The 20,443-nt window shown below is 40.1% G+C and overlaps 1 protein-coding gene across 1 annotated transcript; it reads left to right on the forward strand.

Annotated features, from left to right (window-relative positions):
• Positions 1-286: 286 nt before the first annotated feature.
• Positions 287-20,359, forward strand: LOC108140646 (mucin-5AC). The gene is made up of 5 exons (XM_017263570.2): positions 287-783; positions 12,711-16,418; positions 17,139-17,235; positions 18,676-19,223; positions 19,616-20,359. The coding sequence occupies exons 2-5, from the start codon at positions 12,967-12,969 to the stop codon at positions 19,848-19,850; spliced, it is 4,332 nt and encodes a 1,443-aa protein (XP_017119059.1). The 5' UTR covers positions 287-783; positions 12,711-12,966; the 3' UTR covers positions 19,851-20,359.
• The last annotated feature ends 84 nt before the right edge of the window (positions 20,360-20,443 follow it).

Here is a 20,443-nt window from a genome sequence, read left to right on the forward strand (position 1 = left end):
TTATTCGCTATGGTTATTAAGAAAATACTTAAATTTAAACAAACTTTTGTAAAATTAAGCTAAGACACTAAATTAAAAAAAAAAAACACGCTGTGGGGGTATTGGCTGAGGAAAAATAAAAATTAGTTTGAGGAGCGTTGAAATTGTAAGTCTAACCTTTATCTAGCTAGATTGGTTAAGCTACCCACTGTGTCGCTCCAGCACGCGCTCTCTATCTCTCTCTCCACGGCCGCTACCTGCGTCGCAGTCGCTGCGAGCTCCGCTACAGTGGAAAACGCCAAATTATTAAACAAAAAATCATCGAACGAGTCGGACGTGCGCGCTGCTGGATGCTGGCGGTCTTTTTCGCGTTCCGTTTTTTTTGGAGTAAACAAACACACAAACAATATTGTTAACACAATTTTGTCTGTTCTATTGTGCGGAAATCGAGTTAGTGAGAGGGGAAATAAATAGAAACCGCAAGCAAAAGCAACAAGCTTGTGGGAAGAGGAAAATGAAAGGGGAAATTGTCAGTGTGTGTGTGTTAGTGAAATATGGAAATTGAAAATGCAATTAATCGCGAATTAATGGCAAGCCATAGAAATCGCTCAATGGTTTAAAGTGCAAGAGAAAATTGTGGTTTTTGCTATTGTTGTCAACGCGGAAGCCAAAAGTCTGTCGTTAAAAATATACGTGTATTTATTTTCGCTTTGCAAAAACAATAAGCCTTACAGCAGAGTGCTGAAATAGTCAATTTACAATTGGAGCTGCCGAGAAGTCTATACATAAAACATAAACATTTTGGTAAGTCTAGCTTTAGTCTCTTTGGGCTCTGCGGCTCAGATCGGCTCTCCGCTCTCCACACAGACAGAAAAATAGATATGAGATGATGACCAGTTTATTATTTTTAATATAACTATACTTAAATTCTCAAAGTTCAAAAGAGTATTTGCTGAAATGAACTAAAGTTCCTTAGAATCCGGTGAGACTTGATCTTGGTTACTAATATCCTTTTACTATATTTTATTTGTAATCTTGTTAACCAAATTCAGAATTCCTTTTGAAATAACATTTGTCTCATATCGTAATATTATTAGGCTGTAAGTATATTTTGCAATGGCGCATATAGAATTTACGGAGCTGTTTTTTTTTCTGTGCATATTTCGCTCTCGGAGAGTGGGGATCACGATACAGTGGTCAAACCCGCAAAACGACTTTCAACATCATTCGCCTCCTTGTTGTTTTTGCTTTTTTTCGGATGTTGTTGCTGTTTTGGTTTTTGTTGCTGTGATAGCTTTGTTGTAGTTTGTTTTTCTACTTCTGACTTGCTGCTGTTTTTTCTTTAATTACGCTATTGTTATAATCACATTTGGTTTTGTGCGCGCCAGGGAATATCGCACTAACTTAATATTCGCACATGTGGAAACTTGGCAATTATTTTTATTAAATGTGCCATAATATTTGTCCATTGCGAAAGCGTTCCCCAATCGTAAAACTTGGAATTTGGAAAATAAATTTACGATCTGCACCAGTCCCATTGGATATTATAGAAATGTATTATGAAAAGAAATGTGCCATAAACATTTTAAAAACGTTTTAATAAAGCAAACTATACTGAATTTGAAATACTTTTGATGAAATATACATATAAAGGTTTTTAGTTCTTACCCCACAAAAGCAGTTAATGCTAAAACAGTAAAAAGTATTTTAATTTTTTAATTTGAAGCCGTTCATATACTAAAATTGGTTCTGTATTATTTAATTAAATTTATTTAACTAGATGTCAGGTATTAAGGGTTATTTTTATGTTCAGTTGTGGACTTTAAAAAAAATATATAAGCACGTTCGCCCCTGCAGTTTGTTTTTAAAAACAGCAGTTTTAAACGGTCCATTTCAATGCCAATGGCATAACTCCCAAGAAACTCAGGTTTCAATCTTCTCGCCACCTGCAAACTTGCAGCAAACACCGGCGATGCGTTAACGAGAGACCGAGACCTCAAAGCTAAGCGATCCATTCAAGCCGCTTCAGAATAGTCCCAATCACATCGTAGTCAACATCGAAAGCTGCCGGCAAAGGCCGCAGACAGCAATTTAGAGGTTTCTTAGCCAGAGACGCCTCCACAGATCCAACAATTGTTGCAACTACAGATTGCGGATGACAAGCTTGCAAGTTGCAACCGCAGAACAAATGCGATGGCAAAGTCGTTTTGAATGCATTATGCATATGCGAACGGGCAACATAAATAGCAGGGTAATGGGGCCCATGGCTAATAAAGAAGCGTTTTGAATGCCAAATGAGTGGAGTCGACGAGGATGACGAAACATAAGTGATTTCAAAACGAAGGAGGAGCGCTGCCTAAGGTGTACAGAGAAAAAGATCACGATAATTAGCATAAATTTCAAATCATGTCAAAGTATATTAATCTTATGAAAATTACATTTTGTTTTACTATATAGTTAATAAAAACGATAATGAATTGTCAGCAGATCGTCAATGGAAAACTTTCTACATATAATGTATACAAATGTCTTAAGACGTGAAAGACTGGTAAAATATGCAACAAAATAATAATTTTTTTCTGTGTAACTTCCATGGAATGTGGTTGCCGAGAATCGGGGAAACCGGTCTCCTGCCGGTGCCCTATTGGATTGGCCTGGCTTGAGCTGATAGCGAAGGTCTCCGAGGTCTTAAACAGAGACGGAAAGAAAGAGCGCCAGTGGAGATCGCTGACTGTGAGTCACGTTCGGAGCCAGCTCCGATCGTCTCGAGACGTGCCTGGTTGTCTTTGACGGGCTGGCAAATGAGAATAGAAGTATTACTCTGCACCCAGTGCATAGTTTTGCCGACTGTACGATAATGAAAATCTTAGAAAACGAAGCGAATTCCGATTGCCGGAGGAAATCCTCTATTCGTTCATTACTGGCACGTACCTCTGGGATCTGGTCACAGCAATTAATGCTCTTATCGCTTGATGTGGTATTCATTATAAATATTTAAGATGCTTTGATCATCAGTACTCGCACCCTCTATTGAAAGGAGATGGCAAGGAGTAGAAATAGGCGTTGAATAATTGTTTAATTCACAATCTAAAGTTAAAAATCTTCTAAAGAAACATAAAATCTGTTTTCATTGTTTTGAAAAGTGTCATGACATTTACAGTAGCAAAAAAAAATTTAACGTTTATGTTATAGGTTACTCAAGTTAAAAAAAATTGGTATTAATAAAATATTAAATTAAAATTAGGGTAATTAAGAAGTTCACCGACAGCAAAATGTTCAGTAAATTTTCCAGTGTTACATAAATAAACATATTAAATCAGAAGCCTTATAAAAGCACATTATTTATAGATTTCATTTCTTTATAGAACGTGAGAGTACTTAAGTTTCTAGAATTAATTTGCAAGAGATTTCTTTAACCTGCATTGAACCAAAATTGAAAACTGGATATTAACCAATATAACTACAGATCTAGGCACCTCAGATCTGACCATTTGCTTAAGTTCCCGCTCCACTTTCTCGCTCATGTCCCCAATGCATCTCACTTCTTGCCGAGTCATAATTATACACCTTGGTGACTCAGAATCTGTCATTAAGGCAAAACTGCAGTTCAGTAGGTAACATACATATGGATGCCAGCCCCTCTTCCGCCCGTGAACCGCCCCTCTTCCGCCTTTCGCATTTTCTTCAAGAAAAACGGAGAGAATCCGACAAACAACTTGCCCTGCCAACTCAGAGACCTGACCTATGAGCTCTGTCTTTAGCACTCGCATTTAGTACTCACTCGTTTGGCTTTGTTTCTTTGTTGGTTTCTGCCCCACGTCTTCCATTGTTTCGACGTTTATCTCGCTTTTGGGGGCAACAGTTTTGCTTCGATTTGTGCGGTTTTATTTTTGGACCTACCTTGGAAACTTGTTCTGGCAATCGGAGAATGGAAAATGATCAGGGTTTCCACAACAAACAAAATAAATTACATTACTTAAGACCAATAAACTGTTATAGCCCCGATTCCCAACAGTGGGCGTCGAATAAAATAACTCAATTGAAAAGTCTTTGACTCTTGGCATTATACTTCACTTTTCACCCACTCCTCAGACTTGAGTCGGCTTAATTAAATTAAAACTTTAATTGTTTTGTTGACAGGTAGACTTTATGTCAATGAACTTAGTCTCAACTTTTGTGGCACCACCAGAAAAGGTATGGGTTTTAGTCAGGTGCCTTTTCCCTGGACCAACTGATACAGCAGCTCTTTCTTTCGCTACTGCCATTGTAATATTAATTCAATTCTAGACACTTGCCGGGTGAACAATCGCCAAACACTTGGACACTGATTGAACTTAATTGAATTAAGAGCAGTTTGCCAGTTACATCTTCCCTTGGGTCAGGCGTGCAGGAAGTCAACCTTGTGTTAGGTATTACAGTATTCACCAAATACACTAAAATTCACTAAATATGAAAACATCTATTTTATCTTTTAATAGAATCAAAACATGCTATTAACACAGTCAAATGATATATTTAAGCTTTAAACTTAAGTACCCGTCTAAAAATATACATTATGTGGTTTTGAATATAGTTAGCGAAATGGCAATTCAACATGTAAATGTTAGTTGACAAATAAAACAGAACAGAACGCGGGTTTGTAAATAATTTTTACGTCACTTTGTCAGCTGAGGGGTGTTCCCGTATAAGTTGGCAATTTATAGAGTAGCTCAAGGCAGCCTGCGAACTAGTTTTGCCTGCCTTTCATACAACTTGAAAGCCATTTAAGTTGACTTCGGGTTTCTTTTGGCATTTCCTCCACATAACCACAGATGTTGCCTCAAATGAGAGCATATGTGTGTTATTTATGCGCTTATTTGAGTGTGTGCTGCCACCTTCTGCATTCTTAATGCCGCTTTTGTGTTTGTTTACCTTTCGGGCCTGAAAATGTGCTTGCCAGTGCAATGCATTTGCCGTTTGTTTACGCCACTTACGTATCCGAAAGATACACAACTCTGGTGCCATATTTCATCATTTGGATGCCTCGAGCATCTTTCACATGCATTTGCATGCAAAGGGGGTCCCAATCATTCAACTGTTTTGCATACCAAATACTAAAAATGTTTAACCTTTTTTTTGCTGTAATATAGCGAATGATTTCAGGGGTTTTTCTGAGCGTTACTTGTTTTTATAGCACTTGGCCTTTGGGTTTGTTGTCTACAGAAGTTCTCGCTAAAGAAAACCTGTTTCTCCGATTCTTTGGTGTTGGGTCCGGTTAGCAGCGCAATCTTTTTTGACGTACTTTGTTTTTATGAAATGCTAATGAATTTATATGGGTTCGATTAAATACGAAATCAACATCGATTAACACTTGACATACAATGCAACTAATTCAACTATTTAACATTTACTTGGCTTATATCGCGCACTGGTAGTGGTAAAGTTAGCAAACCCAAGCTTTTCGATGTAGAGCGATCGTATGCCCCCTCAAATCCCTGTCTGAATTCCTGATTAGCGAAACTATGTTAATAAATTATATCCACAGACCTTGAACCCTGGGTGTTAGAGTTAAATATTGCACACAGTCTTCAATTAGCACGCAGCTTGGCAATGGGAGATTCGCGTGTTTGGTCGAGGAAACCCCGAAAAAGCGTTGACCCAAAAAGAAGGAAGGTAATATCCCTCGTATTTAATAAATTGTAAAAAAAAACCTAATAAAATGAAATGTCTATTTTTTTAAAATTGTTTTTTGCACTCTGAAATGAAAAAAGTTTTTACATAATTTTTGATTATAAAAACATTGACGTAGAAGTCACTTTTAAAACAAAATCTCAATGAGACCTGCGCTTAAGAAATTTTCTTTCTGTGCAGTAACAAAGTGTTGGGGAAAGTGTCTGGCTAATTTGTGAAAAGTAATAACAAGAAAAAGTGCCAAAATAAAGTGTAATTGTATCTTTAGCGAACGAACGAAACCCGTTTAGCACCCGGGGAAAAGTTGTCTCTGGCTGCTGTGGAAAATTGGAAATGTAGAGCTATGAGCTACGCGATGGAGCGAAAAGTAAAAGTGCTTCGGCGGCTTCCACAGCGCCCACTTTTGCTTTCTTCCGCCGCTTCTTCTGCCGTTTAGCTACCATTGAGCCGTGAAGTGACAGAGGGGTAAAAATGTAAAAATAGCTGCTTACCTTGCGCAAAATCAGCTAACTGTGCTGCAACAACAACTGCATTGTTTGGGACCCTTCCACCCACCCAACCCCCTTCTTGGCCCTCGCCCAACGACAGCTCCTACGTAACAATGAATGAACCCACATGAGTCACGTCTAGTGCATTCCCAGGCCCACCATCCACAACCCACAACACACAATCCAAAACACAAACCAAATACACGGGGCATGCGTGAAGCGTTAGCTCATCTGTCGGTGGGGTAACCTCAATTCGGTTCACTTTGCGGCTGCGCTGTAACTACAAGCGCCTGCCCCTCCAACTGCCCTTTTCCCTAGTCGCGATTAACCCACTCAGGCCCCCGTATATACTACAAAATATTGGGCTTCTGCTTGGGAAAATATTGCATTTTGTAAATATGACGTTTGAACTTAATTTAAATTTATAATTTCAATTTTAAGAAATATAAGAAGCTTAACAAAATATTTGTTTTTTAACGTACAAATATAAAATTACAAAAGATACCTACTTAATATAAACCAAATTATTTGATTTGAGCCTCTTTTATTTTAAAATAAAATTTGAGCATATTTTTTTAACTATGGTTTTATTAATTAAATTTGAAACAGAAAAATATTTAAAGAATTAAATTTGTTTAGTTAACTTTGCCTATATCTACATTTTTTAGATCAGCGATTTTTGTCTTTGGGTTTGATAGGGTTAACAAACAGCGTAAAGCGAGCCCCGAATCTAGTACACGCTACAGCCACGTTCGTGGATCGACCAGCATGAAAAGCAACAATGCTGCAGAGTAGTTACCTTGTTTTTGGCCAGTCACCAGCTGGACGGTAGCCCTCGTGCCAGTTACAATTTGTCGAGCGTTTTTCGGTTCGGACTGGATTGGTTTCGTGACATTCAAATCGGTTCGTTCCAGGCCGTGCAAAAGGGCAGCCACCGATCAAGGGTCATTTCAGAAATGAATTTTCCACGAGTGAGTTATTGCAGCACTACCAAAATGACGAAATCCTGCTTCAGATTGCCCCCTCCTCTGTACGTTTATTTATTAGGGCAATGGAGACATTAATAAACCGCTTACCCACTATCGCCCGATCGCAATTGCCTTAACAAAGGAGAGCAAATTAAAAGCGAACCAAGCAAATTTGTCAGTTTCGAGGTAAATGTGACTTGGGGCGCACACTAAGTTGACAAAAGTCGAATGACAATGGCGGGGAATCACGGGGATATGGATAATGTTATTTATAGAGACCATGGTGACCCAAAATGTATGGCAAAGGGCAGCAGAATGGGAACGTGAAATATGGACGCGTTAGATGGCTATCTATCCATGCATAAAACACTCACAGAAAATGTTACTAATTAATGCATAAAACACTCACAGAAAATGAAACTGTTCTGATACTATGATATCTTACAGCTCAAATTTTTAAAACCCTATAATTTTGTTTTCTTTGTCTTTATAGAATTTATGTATTTAATTTTTTCATACATAAAACATTTAAATAATATAGTTTTAAAAAAAAAATTGCTTTAAATTTTTGGCGAAAGCATATATTATTCCAAACTAGGGTCTTACATTGAAATTTGTAGAAGACAATTTCCAAGAAAATGGGTAATTAAAATATATATGTATATTATAGAGTGAATGTAGTTCAAATGTATCTGTAGGTATGTTAACCGAAAATATTTAATATTTTTGGCTTGGAACATGTTTCTTTTAGTGCAAACATTTGTGTGACGAATTTGCATGGTTTTGTGGCTTGCGCTTGAGTTGCAGCGCTTGCCTAATTGTTCAATTGCATTAGGGGCAATTATGTGGCTGACATACATGTGTGTATCTAAGCCCAAGTACGTACACATGCGCCTGTCATTACAGTAATTGCACAGATACAGATAAGCAGAGACAACGGCGACCGACCGGACAATTGCTTGGCCATATTCGACGCTCGCTTAACTTGCATATTGCGTGGCCAATACCCTTATCGGGCCCATCGGCAGTGCTCCAACCACTTATCCAGACTTTGGGGGGTGTCTGTGATGGATAGACATACATAGCCGTCAGAATTAGCTTTGGTCAATTCGAAGTATTAGGAATTCTATGTGTACCGAATGAAATGCTTATGTGGTGGCATAATCAACATTTGGCAAACTAAAAATGGGATAATGTTGTGGCAAACTGTTTTAAAAATGGATTTAATAAACATTCAAGTACACGGGAATCTCGATTTTTCCTCAACGCAGATGTACAGCATGCCTGAACTCATTTGCGATTTGGACGGGCCATGTTGTTGTTGCCCCCAGCTGCCTGGTTCAATAAACGCCAATGGCAGGGCCAGCAAGGTCGAAATTGATAAATGCGATCGTTTGGTACACACAAAAAAGAATTATTTAAAATATATGAAAGAGAAGAATATGTCATGTATTTTTGTAGTTTTTACTTAAATGCTGACTTTTTGATAATACACCTTTCTTATCTTGCTTATGTGACATATCAGTTTTACATGAGCTTAATATTTATAAGATAATCTCTTTTATATTATCAAAATACTTGATTGTTTTATTTTAACATTAAAAAATGGGATTTTTAATTGAATGTATTTTAAAATATATTTTTATATATTAGGGTATGGCAAAAAAAATTCCTTTGGTTACTGTCAATAAAAAATTCTAAAATTTTAAATACTTTTAATTATTCACACATCCGTTGAGCTTTGGACCATTCAGATTGAGTTCGATTTGATTGCGGGTTTCTATTTCTTTTATAAACTTGATTGCTTTGAAAGTTCAGCTCGAGGCAGAGTTTTGCTCATTTTGGCTTTGGTTTTCCGCCAAAAACAAAGAAATTTGTCTAAGGCGTGATATAAGCAAATGACATGCAAATGACTCATCGGCAGACCGCATCAATGGATACAAATTTCGGAGCTCGGATGGGAGAGTGGAAAGAGTCTGCTTCGTATAATAAAGCTATGATACGCATGGGAAGTTCGTAAATACAGAATAATGAAGATTGACTCGTTCGAATGAGATACTTCCGTGGATACTTCTCTAAACAGTTACGTCTGATAAATAGCGGTATTTCAGAAAATCAAAGCAAAAGAAGAAGTACCAAAAACAAACTATATATATATAGACATATGGCACTAATGCCACAGTTATCGTTTTGAGCGTGCGACGCCTCGCATTCTCCATCACACTCGGCTGATTTTAGAGCGGCAAGAGCTCTGCTCGCAATTCATTATTGATAACATCTCCATCTTCATCGCCATCCTCAGTATTTTTCGCAGAAATGCTAAGAACGCAGCTTAAAAAATCATTTATATGCTTTTAGAATAATGTAAGCTAACTGTTGGCATTATTTGGAATTCTATTTTGCGCCGTGAGTCCGCATGCGTAGTACGTATTTTGGGTTAAGCTAGATGTTGGTTTGGATTGGGATAGAAACTTGGCCTAATTCTGCGAAACATATTATCTCTAAGTGACTCATATCCAAACTCCTTATCTAATATACACTTTAAAAAATGTGATGACCTGCTTATTTTGTTGGTTTTAGAAATCTTTCAAACTGTTTAATAATTTAGCTAATATTTATGCTGTAATAGATTATCAGTTATATTGAGTTTGTATCTTAATCTGAAAAAACACATTAATTCTTTTCGTAAAATCTGTTGATCCCCTTCCGGTTATTTAATGGTTGCAATTCTAAACATCATTAGATTTAGCGAATTTGTCTGATGATTGGGATAAAAACTGATGTTTACTTGGGAAAATTCTTAGCAAATCTTTCTTCTTTAAGCTAACGATCCGATGCCCATCAATCACCAGCTCAGATCAAGTCATGACTACCCAGACGGCTGTCATTATCACAAGCCACAACAACAACTACAACTCGCGGGATCATTAAGATACCAAGCGATCGCTAGCCATTCTCCACAACCATCGTGATCGCAATGCAAGTGAAATCATAATTGCAAATCGAAATCGAAGCGGCTTTATTGGGCCGCAAAAACTGGTTTAGCATTCTCTCGCGATCATCCTCGATCCGATTGTTATCTCTATAGCTGTATTTTAAGTTTGGAGTTCGAGTTGCATTGAGATCTCGAGTCGAAGAATTCTGAGCCATTCGTTCATCCTCAGTGCGTGCTGCTGAAGCGGAAATGAGTCGACTCCCCAGCGATCTCGTTTCTCTAATGCTGCTCTGTTTAAATCTCCAAAGCCACCATGCACTTGATTCCTAGATCGAGTCACGTTTCCAGCCCAGACCAGATCCGAACCCTTTGCCCGAAGGTACATTTTTTTCATTTGGGTTAAGTGGAGGGTTCAAGTTGCAGTCTATGTCTTCCTGCCACTGCCTCGCCCTCGGTTGTGGCTCACTATATTAATAGGTTGTTCTATCTTTGGTCTTCTCGTGATTAATACACCTGAGCAACAGTATAACAGTTTTTGAGACTGGTCGTAACCGTGTGCGCTATTGTGCAAAATATGTGCGGTTTTGGCACTAGGAAACAAAAAATTGTTGCATACCCTTGGGCTTTATACAATTAAGAAATGGTGTAGGTAGTTTACATTTCGAATGTAAATATTTAAAAAAAAAAAGAAAAGTTATGGACTTATGAGCTACAAGCCCATAAAAGTACGCCTTTTCAACATAGGACATCTGTAAGAAAAGTTATAAAACTGAGGTGCTGGTTTTAGGTCATTCTTCTTTAAAGCCATTTTTGGAAAAAATTTAAAGAAAATTGACTCGACATCACAAACCAATATTTTAACGCAGATTGTTGTTAGAGAATTAAGCTACATGCCCATAAAAGTATGCCTTTTCAATATGGGACATCTGTAAGAATAGTTATGGAATTAAAAGTTCTGGTTTTAGGTAATTTTTCTACAAAACCTTTTCTTTTAATTTCAATTTCATGAAATAGCCCAGGGCATCGACCCTTAATTACAGTGCAAAGTTTGAATGCAGATTTTAGAAAATGTATGGAATTATAACTGCAATGAATCAAATCAAATAATTAATATATATAGACATATTAACAAATACAAATTTGCAAATAACATGGATTATTTTCTAGTAATAGAGTCCCTTGTTTTTTTAAGATAAATAAAAGATTTATAATAATAGACTGATCTTATTGTTTTTTTATCAGATTTTGATTTTTAAGATCAGTGGCTTTCGTTATGCCCTTTAACAACCCACAGCGGGCTTCCAGTAACAGCAACGGATAACAATTTACCCTGCCTGTTTATCAGCAGCAGCGTTGACATTCAAAAATATAAAAAAAATTACAAAATACCTTGCTGTGATTTTTTCCTCGTCAGGCTCAAGCAAATCTTATCTGTAGGCACACATGGGCATAAATATCTATATTTTTAGCGCTATTAGTCAGCGGGCGCATGGCAAAAAGGCAGCTGAATGGAAGTGCAAAGCTGTAGCCCTAAAATAAACTGTGGAATTTCAAGTATTTTAACGAGAAAGTAGCACTATTCAAGAGGGTAACCCTCTGGGTTAAAGCCCCTTTTAAAACGGGGGAAACGAGACAGGGGCGCCACACCTAAATATCGCACCACCTTGAGGGTAACGTCATTAATAACAGCCAACCACCGAACTGGGGCTTTTAGTGCTAATTGTTGACATGGGGGTAGGCATATGTCCCAGGGGGTTGAAAAAGGGGAAGAGGGGTTTTTCCACCTTGAGGTGGTTGCATGCACTATTGACATGACATCGCTCGGATCGGCAGATAACAACGCGGCGATAACCATGGTGAATGAAGTCGGTAAACTCGCATTCTCTCTGGATATTTTTATATATCCGCTCCATAGTTATTATTGGGTGGCTCTGTTTGCAGTTCGGCTCGAATACTTCAACTCCCAGAGCAACTTTTGATGGGTTCGTTTGTGGAGGCCGTGGTTGAATGAACTTTGTGCACTTCGTTCCATGACATCGATTGGGCTTATATGAATGGTTCGCAACTCAGAGTTCGCGCTATAGCTGTGGGTGCAGATGGAGATGGTAAACACTTTGATGTGAACTATTTTCGGCCACTTGGTACAATGAACCTTTCAGGCTTCCTTGACATTATTTATTTTGCGAAAATGCCAAGTTGAACTTCAGAAATAAAAAGATAAAGTTGAGAAACATATATATTAAGGTAAATGTAAAGGTAAATGTAATAATGTATTTACCATTTACTTTTGAGATTAAAACAGTTTATAGTAATTTATAACTTTTAATATAATTGCAAATTAAAGAGCATTCGATTTAAAAAGCTTCTACTATTTTTTACTAATAAGTGAGCTATATTTGATACAACCAAACGAGCCACTTGGCCTTGAACTTGCGAGTCCAACACATTGTATTAAGGGAAATGCGGAACGTGTCATAATGACATTAATTAGATTTATGGAGAGCCCCACTTAGAGAAAGGGAAATCGCTACTCACTTTCCACGAAATATTTTAACGAACTGCCTTCCAAAAATGGCAGACCAATTAAGGGGAACTTATATCCATAGAAAACCAGTGGCATTTAACAATAAATTAAACTAGCTAACTAATTTGTATTCCTTTTTCTTGCAGGTGTTTTTCCTATTAAAATGGAGGCAAAAATTTCAGAAACATAACAAAATAAATAAATCGTGCAAATTGCTAAAAATAAAAATGAAAAAACAAGAAAAAACAGAACAGCATTAACTCAAGCTTAAAGTTGGAAACATACATAAATTGTATATGCGATTTTAAGGCCCAGTCGAACGTGGAATTATCTTGACCCACAGAAACGCAGCAAAGGAGAGAGAGGGATATACGGCAGTAGAACGAGAGGGAGCGACATACGATGCGTTTGGTTGGGTGGCTTAGTGGTGGCTTATTGCTCGCCCTGGCCGTAATGTCAACGCAGGCACGTTTCATTGCGAAAAGAGAAACCACTGGCTTGGCGCAGGCAGTGGCTTCCAATTCTACTGACCATGACATTGTTGCGACGGCCAGGGAAAGTGCGATCGGCAGGGAACCGTCTGAAATAATGGGAGTATCAGAATTGGTTAGTACACAAACCGGACTTAAGGATCAGGAGAGTGGAATAAAGACTGAGACTCAAACTGAAACCCAAACGGAAAGTCTGAAAGAAATCCCAAAAGTCGAGGAAACCACTGAGGCTACAGTTCAAAATAAACCATCCAGTACTGATAACATTATGGGAAAAGAAACACCCAAACGGAAAGGGGTTGAAGCCACGGAATCTCAGTTAAAACAAGATTCTCTATCTGAATCGGGAAAGGAGCTTAAGAATGAAAAAGCCTTTGCAGATACTGTTAACAAAGCTACTACGGTTCAGCTGGAGAAAAATTTAACCGATCTGACTCATAAAGCAGCTACAGCCACTTCTGTACAAGAACACATTTTAGAAAAAACTACTGAACCTGAACCTCTAAGTGAGAAATCGAAGGTAAAGGAAATAGAAGTAAAGGAACCACTTCCAAAAGTTGTATCACAAGCTCAGTCTGAAATCAAGGAGAAAATCACAGAGGCTGAGGAAACCGAAAATCCAAAAAACACCACCGAGATCATCCCTGCAAATCCTGCAACTCAACAAGTTTCAAACACCACCGAGAGAGTAGTTAATACCACAACCACTCGTTCTTCCGATCATGGCCGATCCATGCAGTATTTATCAACCACTGAAGATTCGATTCGATCCCCAAGCGCAGTGACACCCATGAAACTACGGGCCTTACCCATGACCTCTACACCTGCCAGCACCACTTCAACCACTCCTCGCTCAACAACTACGCCAACTTCCTTTGCATCCAATGAGAATGCAATCGAGGAGTCAACTTCGCAGTCAGAGATTCGTCAATTACCGGAGAAGCGAGCCAAGTTTATAAGCGAAAACTCCACAAATGCCCAGCAACTAACGCTACCAAACACCGCTGAAGTTTGGAGCCTGGCGGGGATGAAGGCGGTACCCAAAGCACCGCTTACAACCACCACTGTCTTGCCACTATTTAACCACACTGATCTGGCAAACGATATAGACATACCCCATAATAGAACAGAGCATCACAAGGAGAAGAATCTACTGGATTGGCAGCAGATTGCCATGATGCAATCGACGCCGGAGAACCGCACCGAATTTGTGGTCAGAACCACTCTAGATGCCACCGAGGGTGCCACTCAGGCCACTACCGAAGCTTTGGCAGAGGAAAGTAAAACAGAAACCGCACGATTGGAGCAAAATGAAGTCACAACTGCAAAGACAATACCTGTGACATCTGATGCCAGTTCTATTGATCAGAACGTAACAACCACAACAGCTCGAACGGAGCTATTGGATGTTCCCCTGGTCAAAAAGATGTCCGATGCAGCTAGTGCCAAGTTAACCGAGGCTATTACAGAGGCTCAAACAGAGTCAGAGGTAGAAAAAGAGGCTGCAACATCAGTAACATTACCCGAGCAACAAGCAACATCGGCTGTAACAGCGAGGGTGGATTTAATAAAAACGGAACTGTTGAATGTAACAGAAATTGCAGCGGAATCTAAGCCGAATTTAACAGAAACTGTATCATCTGCAACAATCACAAGTACAACATCAGGAGTACCATTACCTGTTCAGCATGTATCCTCTAAATTAGACTTAGAAGAAGCCACAACAGTAGCAACAACAAATACAATTACAACAACAGCAGCAGCAGCAATATCATCGACAACGTCAGCAACAGTCGTGGCTCCAGAGGCAACCACAGCAGCGACCATCAATGCAGATACAAAAGCAACATCTGAAAGTACGACAACTGCAACACTATCAGCAACATCAACTGTAAGTGCTCCGAATGTGGTAACAACCCCCAGTACTACTGAAATGGCAATGAAAGCGGCTGAAATCAGCAACATCAACAGCAGCGACGACGACGTTGATAATAACAGTAACGACGTCATCGTTGCCACAACCAAAAATCCAGAGAGCGACCCGCCGGCAACAGCAACCGACGAGCTAACAGCAACATCGGTTAGTGTGCGAGTGGCTGGCGAGGTGAGCACATCGATTCGGCCAGAAATCATCGTTACAAGTGCGCGGAACAGTACAATCGCGGGTACAAGTACGTCGACGACAACAACTGTAGCTACACCCACGCAAACGGAAATTGCGCAAATTAGCAATGAAGTGAATTTGGAGGCAGTGACAGTGAAGACGCGCGACAGTTTGAGCAATGCGAATGAGCTAAGAACAGCTGAGAAAACCGATAACGCGGTCAATAACAGTGTGGCCATAACAGAAAGCGAGCTGGGGGCTTTGGCCACAACAGTGGAAACCACCCCTCCAACGACAACAACCAGCAGTCTGCTCAGTGACCTCAGTGAACTGAGCAACGAGCACGAATCCTCGCTAGAAACCAACAACATTGGTGAGGCGCCGCCAGAGTCGACGACATCGGCAGCAGCAGCTGCTGTTGCTGTTGCAACGGATGAGAGCACAGCGGCAACAGGTGGCCAGGAAATCGTGAAGGAGTCGCACCATCATGAGGGACAACAGGTGGTCGACGAACAGGACACAGAGCAGCAGTTAGCCAAGACAACGATGGCGGTGACAGTGACAACAACCAGCACTACTACAACAACCACAACGGTGGCACCCTTAACCACTACAACAATGCAGCCGGTGGTGATAAGTCTGCTGGACGACAGCACAACAACTAGCACCACAACAACAACAACAACAACGGCGGCACCACCCACGGAGGAATATGTTGAATCATCCACCAGCACCACCAGCAGCAGCATCATGCTGCCAGAGACCACCACCACCACCACCACCCAATCCCCCCAAATGCCACCCAACTTGTTGGGCCCCTATCCCAACGAACTGGATCACATGCAGACCAATGCGCAGGGCAATGGCACGGATGTCAATGTGATCATAGCCATCACTGTCAGCGTGATTGGGGTGGTGGCCCTCATCCTGCTGGTGGCATTCCTCTACTTGATGCGCAAGCGCCAGAAGCAGATGTCCTATGGCCAAAGGTGCCGTCCGGTGAGCTTGGATGCCTACTCCTTGGACAATGTCTCGGTGCTGGGCAGCGTAAGGCGAAAGGGTCGCGATGTGAGGGCCTCCAAGCGAACCTACGGCAACGCCGCCTTCGATGACCCCTCGCTGCGGCACAACCTGCTGACCGCCGGCGAACTGGCCCGCTTTGTGGAGCGACGCTCCGACGTCTTCGAGGAGTTCCGGGACGTGCCACAGATCATCGCCAGGGCGGACGAGGTGCCGCCTGGCTGTGAGGACAAGAACCGGTAAGTTCAGTCCTTAACTTATTTTTCAGAAATTAAATACTGTAAATATCGGTTAGACGGCATTCGTAAAATTATACATAGGTTCAAAATTAAGAAATTCATTTTACAAAAATGTTTTGTGGACGCCCCAAACTTAAAGTCATGCGTCAAATTAATCATAATTTTTTTTTTATTTTGGCGGTCGTCTCAAAAATGCTTATCAGTTTTGCTCAGGTGTGCTTTAAACATTAAAGGGCTGGGTCACAATTATGAAATCTACATGATTTGATAACACGAATGTGATTTGATAAGATTAGGTCTAGTTCAATGGTTAATTATTAAGTGGTAATGTTTTCTTGCTAGACATAACAAAGCCAAATGTATTCTCCAAAAATGGTATTTACGAATATTTTAGAAAGATCAATGCATGCCATTTTATTATTAATACAATTTTGTATTTAAAAATGTCTGTTATTTATTTACAAATTGTTTCGATTAAATGAATCCAATCAAATAAAAAGGATTTTTAGATTAGATTATATATGTTTAGGCAAATTGTCAGCTAAGACGTTTTCTCCCAACCGGGTTAGCTTTCTCGGCACGAGTTCGCTTCAAATTGTCGAATCAATTACAATACTGATCTCTCGTACATCTCTTCCTGTTTTTTTCCCTCACCAATAACAACACCGCTGACGATGGTGACTCAACGTCTCGACCTCGAACTGGAACTGCGAACCGCAGCTACGCCAACGTGATTCCGCTTCCTGAGACGCGGGTGGTGCTCCAGCGGCAAGGCGACGATGACAAAACGGAATACATTAATGCCAATTATGTGCGGGTAAGTAACCGAGGCAGAGTCTCTCAAGTGGGCGGCGGATCAGCTCATCCAAAGCTAGGCAAACAATCGAGGCGCTTTCTCACACAACTGGAGTGGGTGGTTAGTTGCTTGCCAAGGTGGTGGCATCTTGGAGTGGTTAGCATATGTGGCGAGCCTTGCATGACGCCCTGCCCTAACTGAAATCTTCGGGCCCCGCGAGGCCCATTAAATATGGCGCCCGAATAATTACACGCCCGATGAGACTCACCTGCTCCTCTGTTGGCCATGACTGTGAAACAGGCCCTCCGACTTTGTTGCCCAGATCGGTGCAAGCAAATGGGCCTCGGCGAAAAGCAGCAAACAATAATTGCGCCAAGGGAAAGTGTCTGCCAAGATCATCGAAGTGTGAATGCCCTTACATCACGATCCGCCGCCACGCTCTAATCCACCCGAAATCACTTAGAAAACAATCAAGTATTTGAATTTGGGATATCTAAAAAGAGGTTACAAAATAACTTAACTTTAAAATTTGAAGGATCAGGGACAGCTTTAGTATACTCCTTCAAAATTTCACTTTAAAAAGATTTTTTTTAGATAATGATGAGCCTCTACCAACTAGTCTTTTAAAACAATCCTATAATTTTTTATTTTTGAATGCTTGTTTTTAACGATACTGTCTTAAAATTCATTCTTCATTCGCATTGAAAAATCATTCAAGTACGATAATGTTGCTGTTATCTTAGAATGATACAATATGACGCAGTGACTTAATGATAGCAAAGATTTCATAAACAGAAGTTGTGAAACGATACATTTTAACATATAAAAGTTGCTGAAGCTTAAAATTAGATAATTGTTAAATTTTCTATTATTTAGCCTGAGTTTATTTTACTTTTTTTGATAAACTCATCCGATTATCTAATAAATTGATAAAACTGTATATTATAAATTAAATAATAAATCAAACAAATACATTTAAGAAATGTTTTCTGTGCACAGGACATGGTTTCATCAACTTGTATGTTTTAACTTGTTTACTAAAACGCATTTTAAGCAAATGCATTAAAGCGTGACGTGGACGATGCATTGCGGTGCATTGAAGCGAAACATTTCGAGCGTCGATCGGCATTGCCCCTGGCGATAACCTGGGCACGTCGAGATTTAAGCAGCAGAAGTCTGTTGTACGATTTTATGGTCGTTTATCTGAGACGCGCGCAAAGCTCATCGCCAGTCATTGTGTGGGCAGAGGGACAGTTAAGCCGCAACAAGTTTTAATTAATGGTTATGTCATTACTCACGCGAGTTTATTTGAAATTAAAAGGGCATGGCCTTTCTTATGAAATTCCAATAACAATTGTTTGCCACCAAATGTTATTATCAAAAGAGTTTATAAACTTAAAACTTTAACTTTGTTGTTCAAGTTTACTATATATATTTTAACATTTTGTTCACTTTGTTCAGGGCCCCCGAGATGCGCCCAATTACTACATAGCCTGCCAGGCGCCGCTGGAGAGCACAACCACCGATTTCTGGCGCATGATCTGGGAGCAGCAGTCGCGCGTGATCATTCAGGCGACGGATCTCAGCGAGAATGGGATCGAGAAGTGCGCCGAGTACCTGCCACCCTCAGCTACGTTGGATAACCACAGCAGCTACGGCGACTACCAGGTGACGCTGAAGCACCGCGAGGTAAAGGACCGGTACGCCATCTCCACACTGATCCTGAAGCGGGTGGACGGCGAGGAGAACCGCGAGCTGACCCACTACTGGTACAAGTGGCCGGAGGCGGGTGTGCCCGCCGAGGAGGCGCCCATCATCGCCATGCTCCTGGAGGCGCGCTCCTCGCTCAAGACCTATTGCCTGGAGCAGGCCAGCGAATTGCGGGAGAAGACCGCCACGCTGGAGACCTCAATGGATGCGGACGGCAGCAAGGCCGAGGCGGGCAGCACATCCAGCAACGAGATTAATGGAAACATTTCCAGCCGGAGTGGTACTAGAAACCAGCAGGGGTAAGTTACCGTACACCCAATTCAGATATCTCTTATCCGCGAGATACATACATTTGGCAACTAGATAATAGATAATTGTGTCTGTTTAGAACAAAAATATCCATGTTTCATGCCATTATGCCACACGCAAAATGTACTTACAAAAGAGGTCATAAAGTTTAATTTTTAGATAATTTATATATTTTTCCCAAAGTAATTATAAATATTGAAATCACGGAAGTACTTAGCAATATAGTCATAATTTCTCAAAGAAACATTATTTTTATGATCAATTCTTGTAAAAAATAAAATTTGTGTTGCTTACGTATCTAGGTTATTTGTATATTAATGCAGTTGTGTCTTGCATGGCTTTTTAATGTTTTGTGTCTTTCCTTCTCCGTTTCTCCCTCTAGACCGCTAACCGTTCACTGTTCTCCAGGCACGGGACGAACCGGTACCATTATCGCGTCGGACATGGCCATCCGCAGTCTGGAGACCCCTAAGCGGTCCGTGGACATCCCACAGCTGGTCTACTATGTACGACGGGGAAGGGCCAGTGCCGTGCAGACCAAGGAGCAGTATGAATTTATCTACAAGGTGGCCAGCATGTATGCGGCCAAGATCACAAATCTGTCCAACGACAACTGAAGGCCTGTCCTTTGCGGGAGGCTCCCATCGAGTGGAAACCGAATTTGCGATTGAGTCACCTTTCCAGCACTGATCCGTGGGACCCTAAGAAACAATAATAGCTATATTTTAAACGAAATATTAGTGTAACTTAGTATTACGCTTGAATGTTGGCACCTTATTGAGCGTCATTATTTGTCGGGCTTTAAATATCATTTAAATTGTATGTATTCCTTTATTATTGTGATATAATCGTACATTCGTATATCTCCTGGATAATCTGTTGCATATTTATAATGTCAATTTTTGTTTTTGCACTGTCGCATTCGAATTCCGGGTGCCATACTATCCGGAACGAATGTGAAATATTTGAAGCTCTCCGTATTTTAAGAAAGTCAAACATGTAATCGATCTATGTATGTATCTATTTTAAACGAGCTTTAATGTACGTAAGTTATTTGTAAGTATACACCAAGCTGTTCTGTACTCATATTATTGTGAATTACAAGAAACCATTTGTTCAGCATTGATATTTGGAGTTTTAAATGTGGCGGGTTAACGTTTAGTGTGACCATACATGATTTGCTTTTAATACCCAATCGGAGTAGCTTCTT

This window comes from Drosophila elegans, unplaced genomic scaffold (assembly GCF_018152505.1).
Source record: "Drosophila elegans isolate 14027-0461.03 unplaced genomic scaffold, ASM1815250v1 contig_476, whole genome shotgun sequence".
NCBI lineage: Eukaryota > Metazoa > Arthropoda > Insecta > Diptera > Drosophilidae > Drosophila > Drosophila elegans.

Coding starts and splice junctions, on each gene's coding strand:
- LOC108140646 (XM_017263570.2), top strand. CDS start 12,967: ATGCGTTTGGTTGGGTGGCTTAGTGGTGGCTTATTGCTCGCCCTGGCC. Junction 16,419..17,138: donor GGCTGTGAGGACAAGAACCG/GTAAGTTCAGTC, acceptor TGCGAACCGCAG/CTACGCCAACGTGATTCCGC. Junction 19,224..19,615: donor GGTACTAGAAACCAGCAGGG/GTAAGTTACCGT, acceptor TTCTCCCTCTAG/ACCGCTAACCGTTCACTGTT.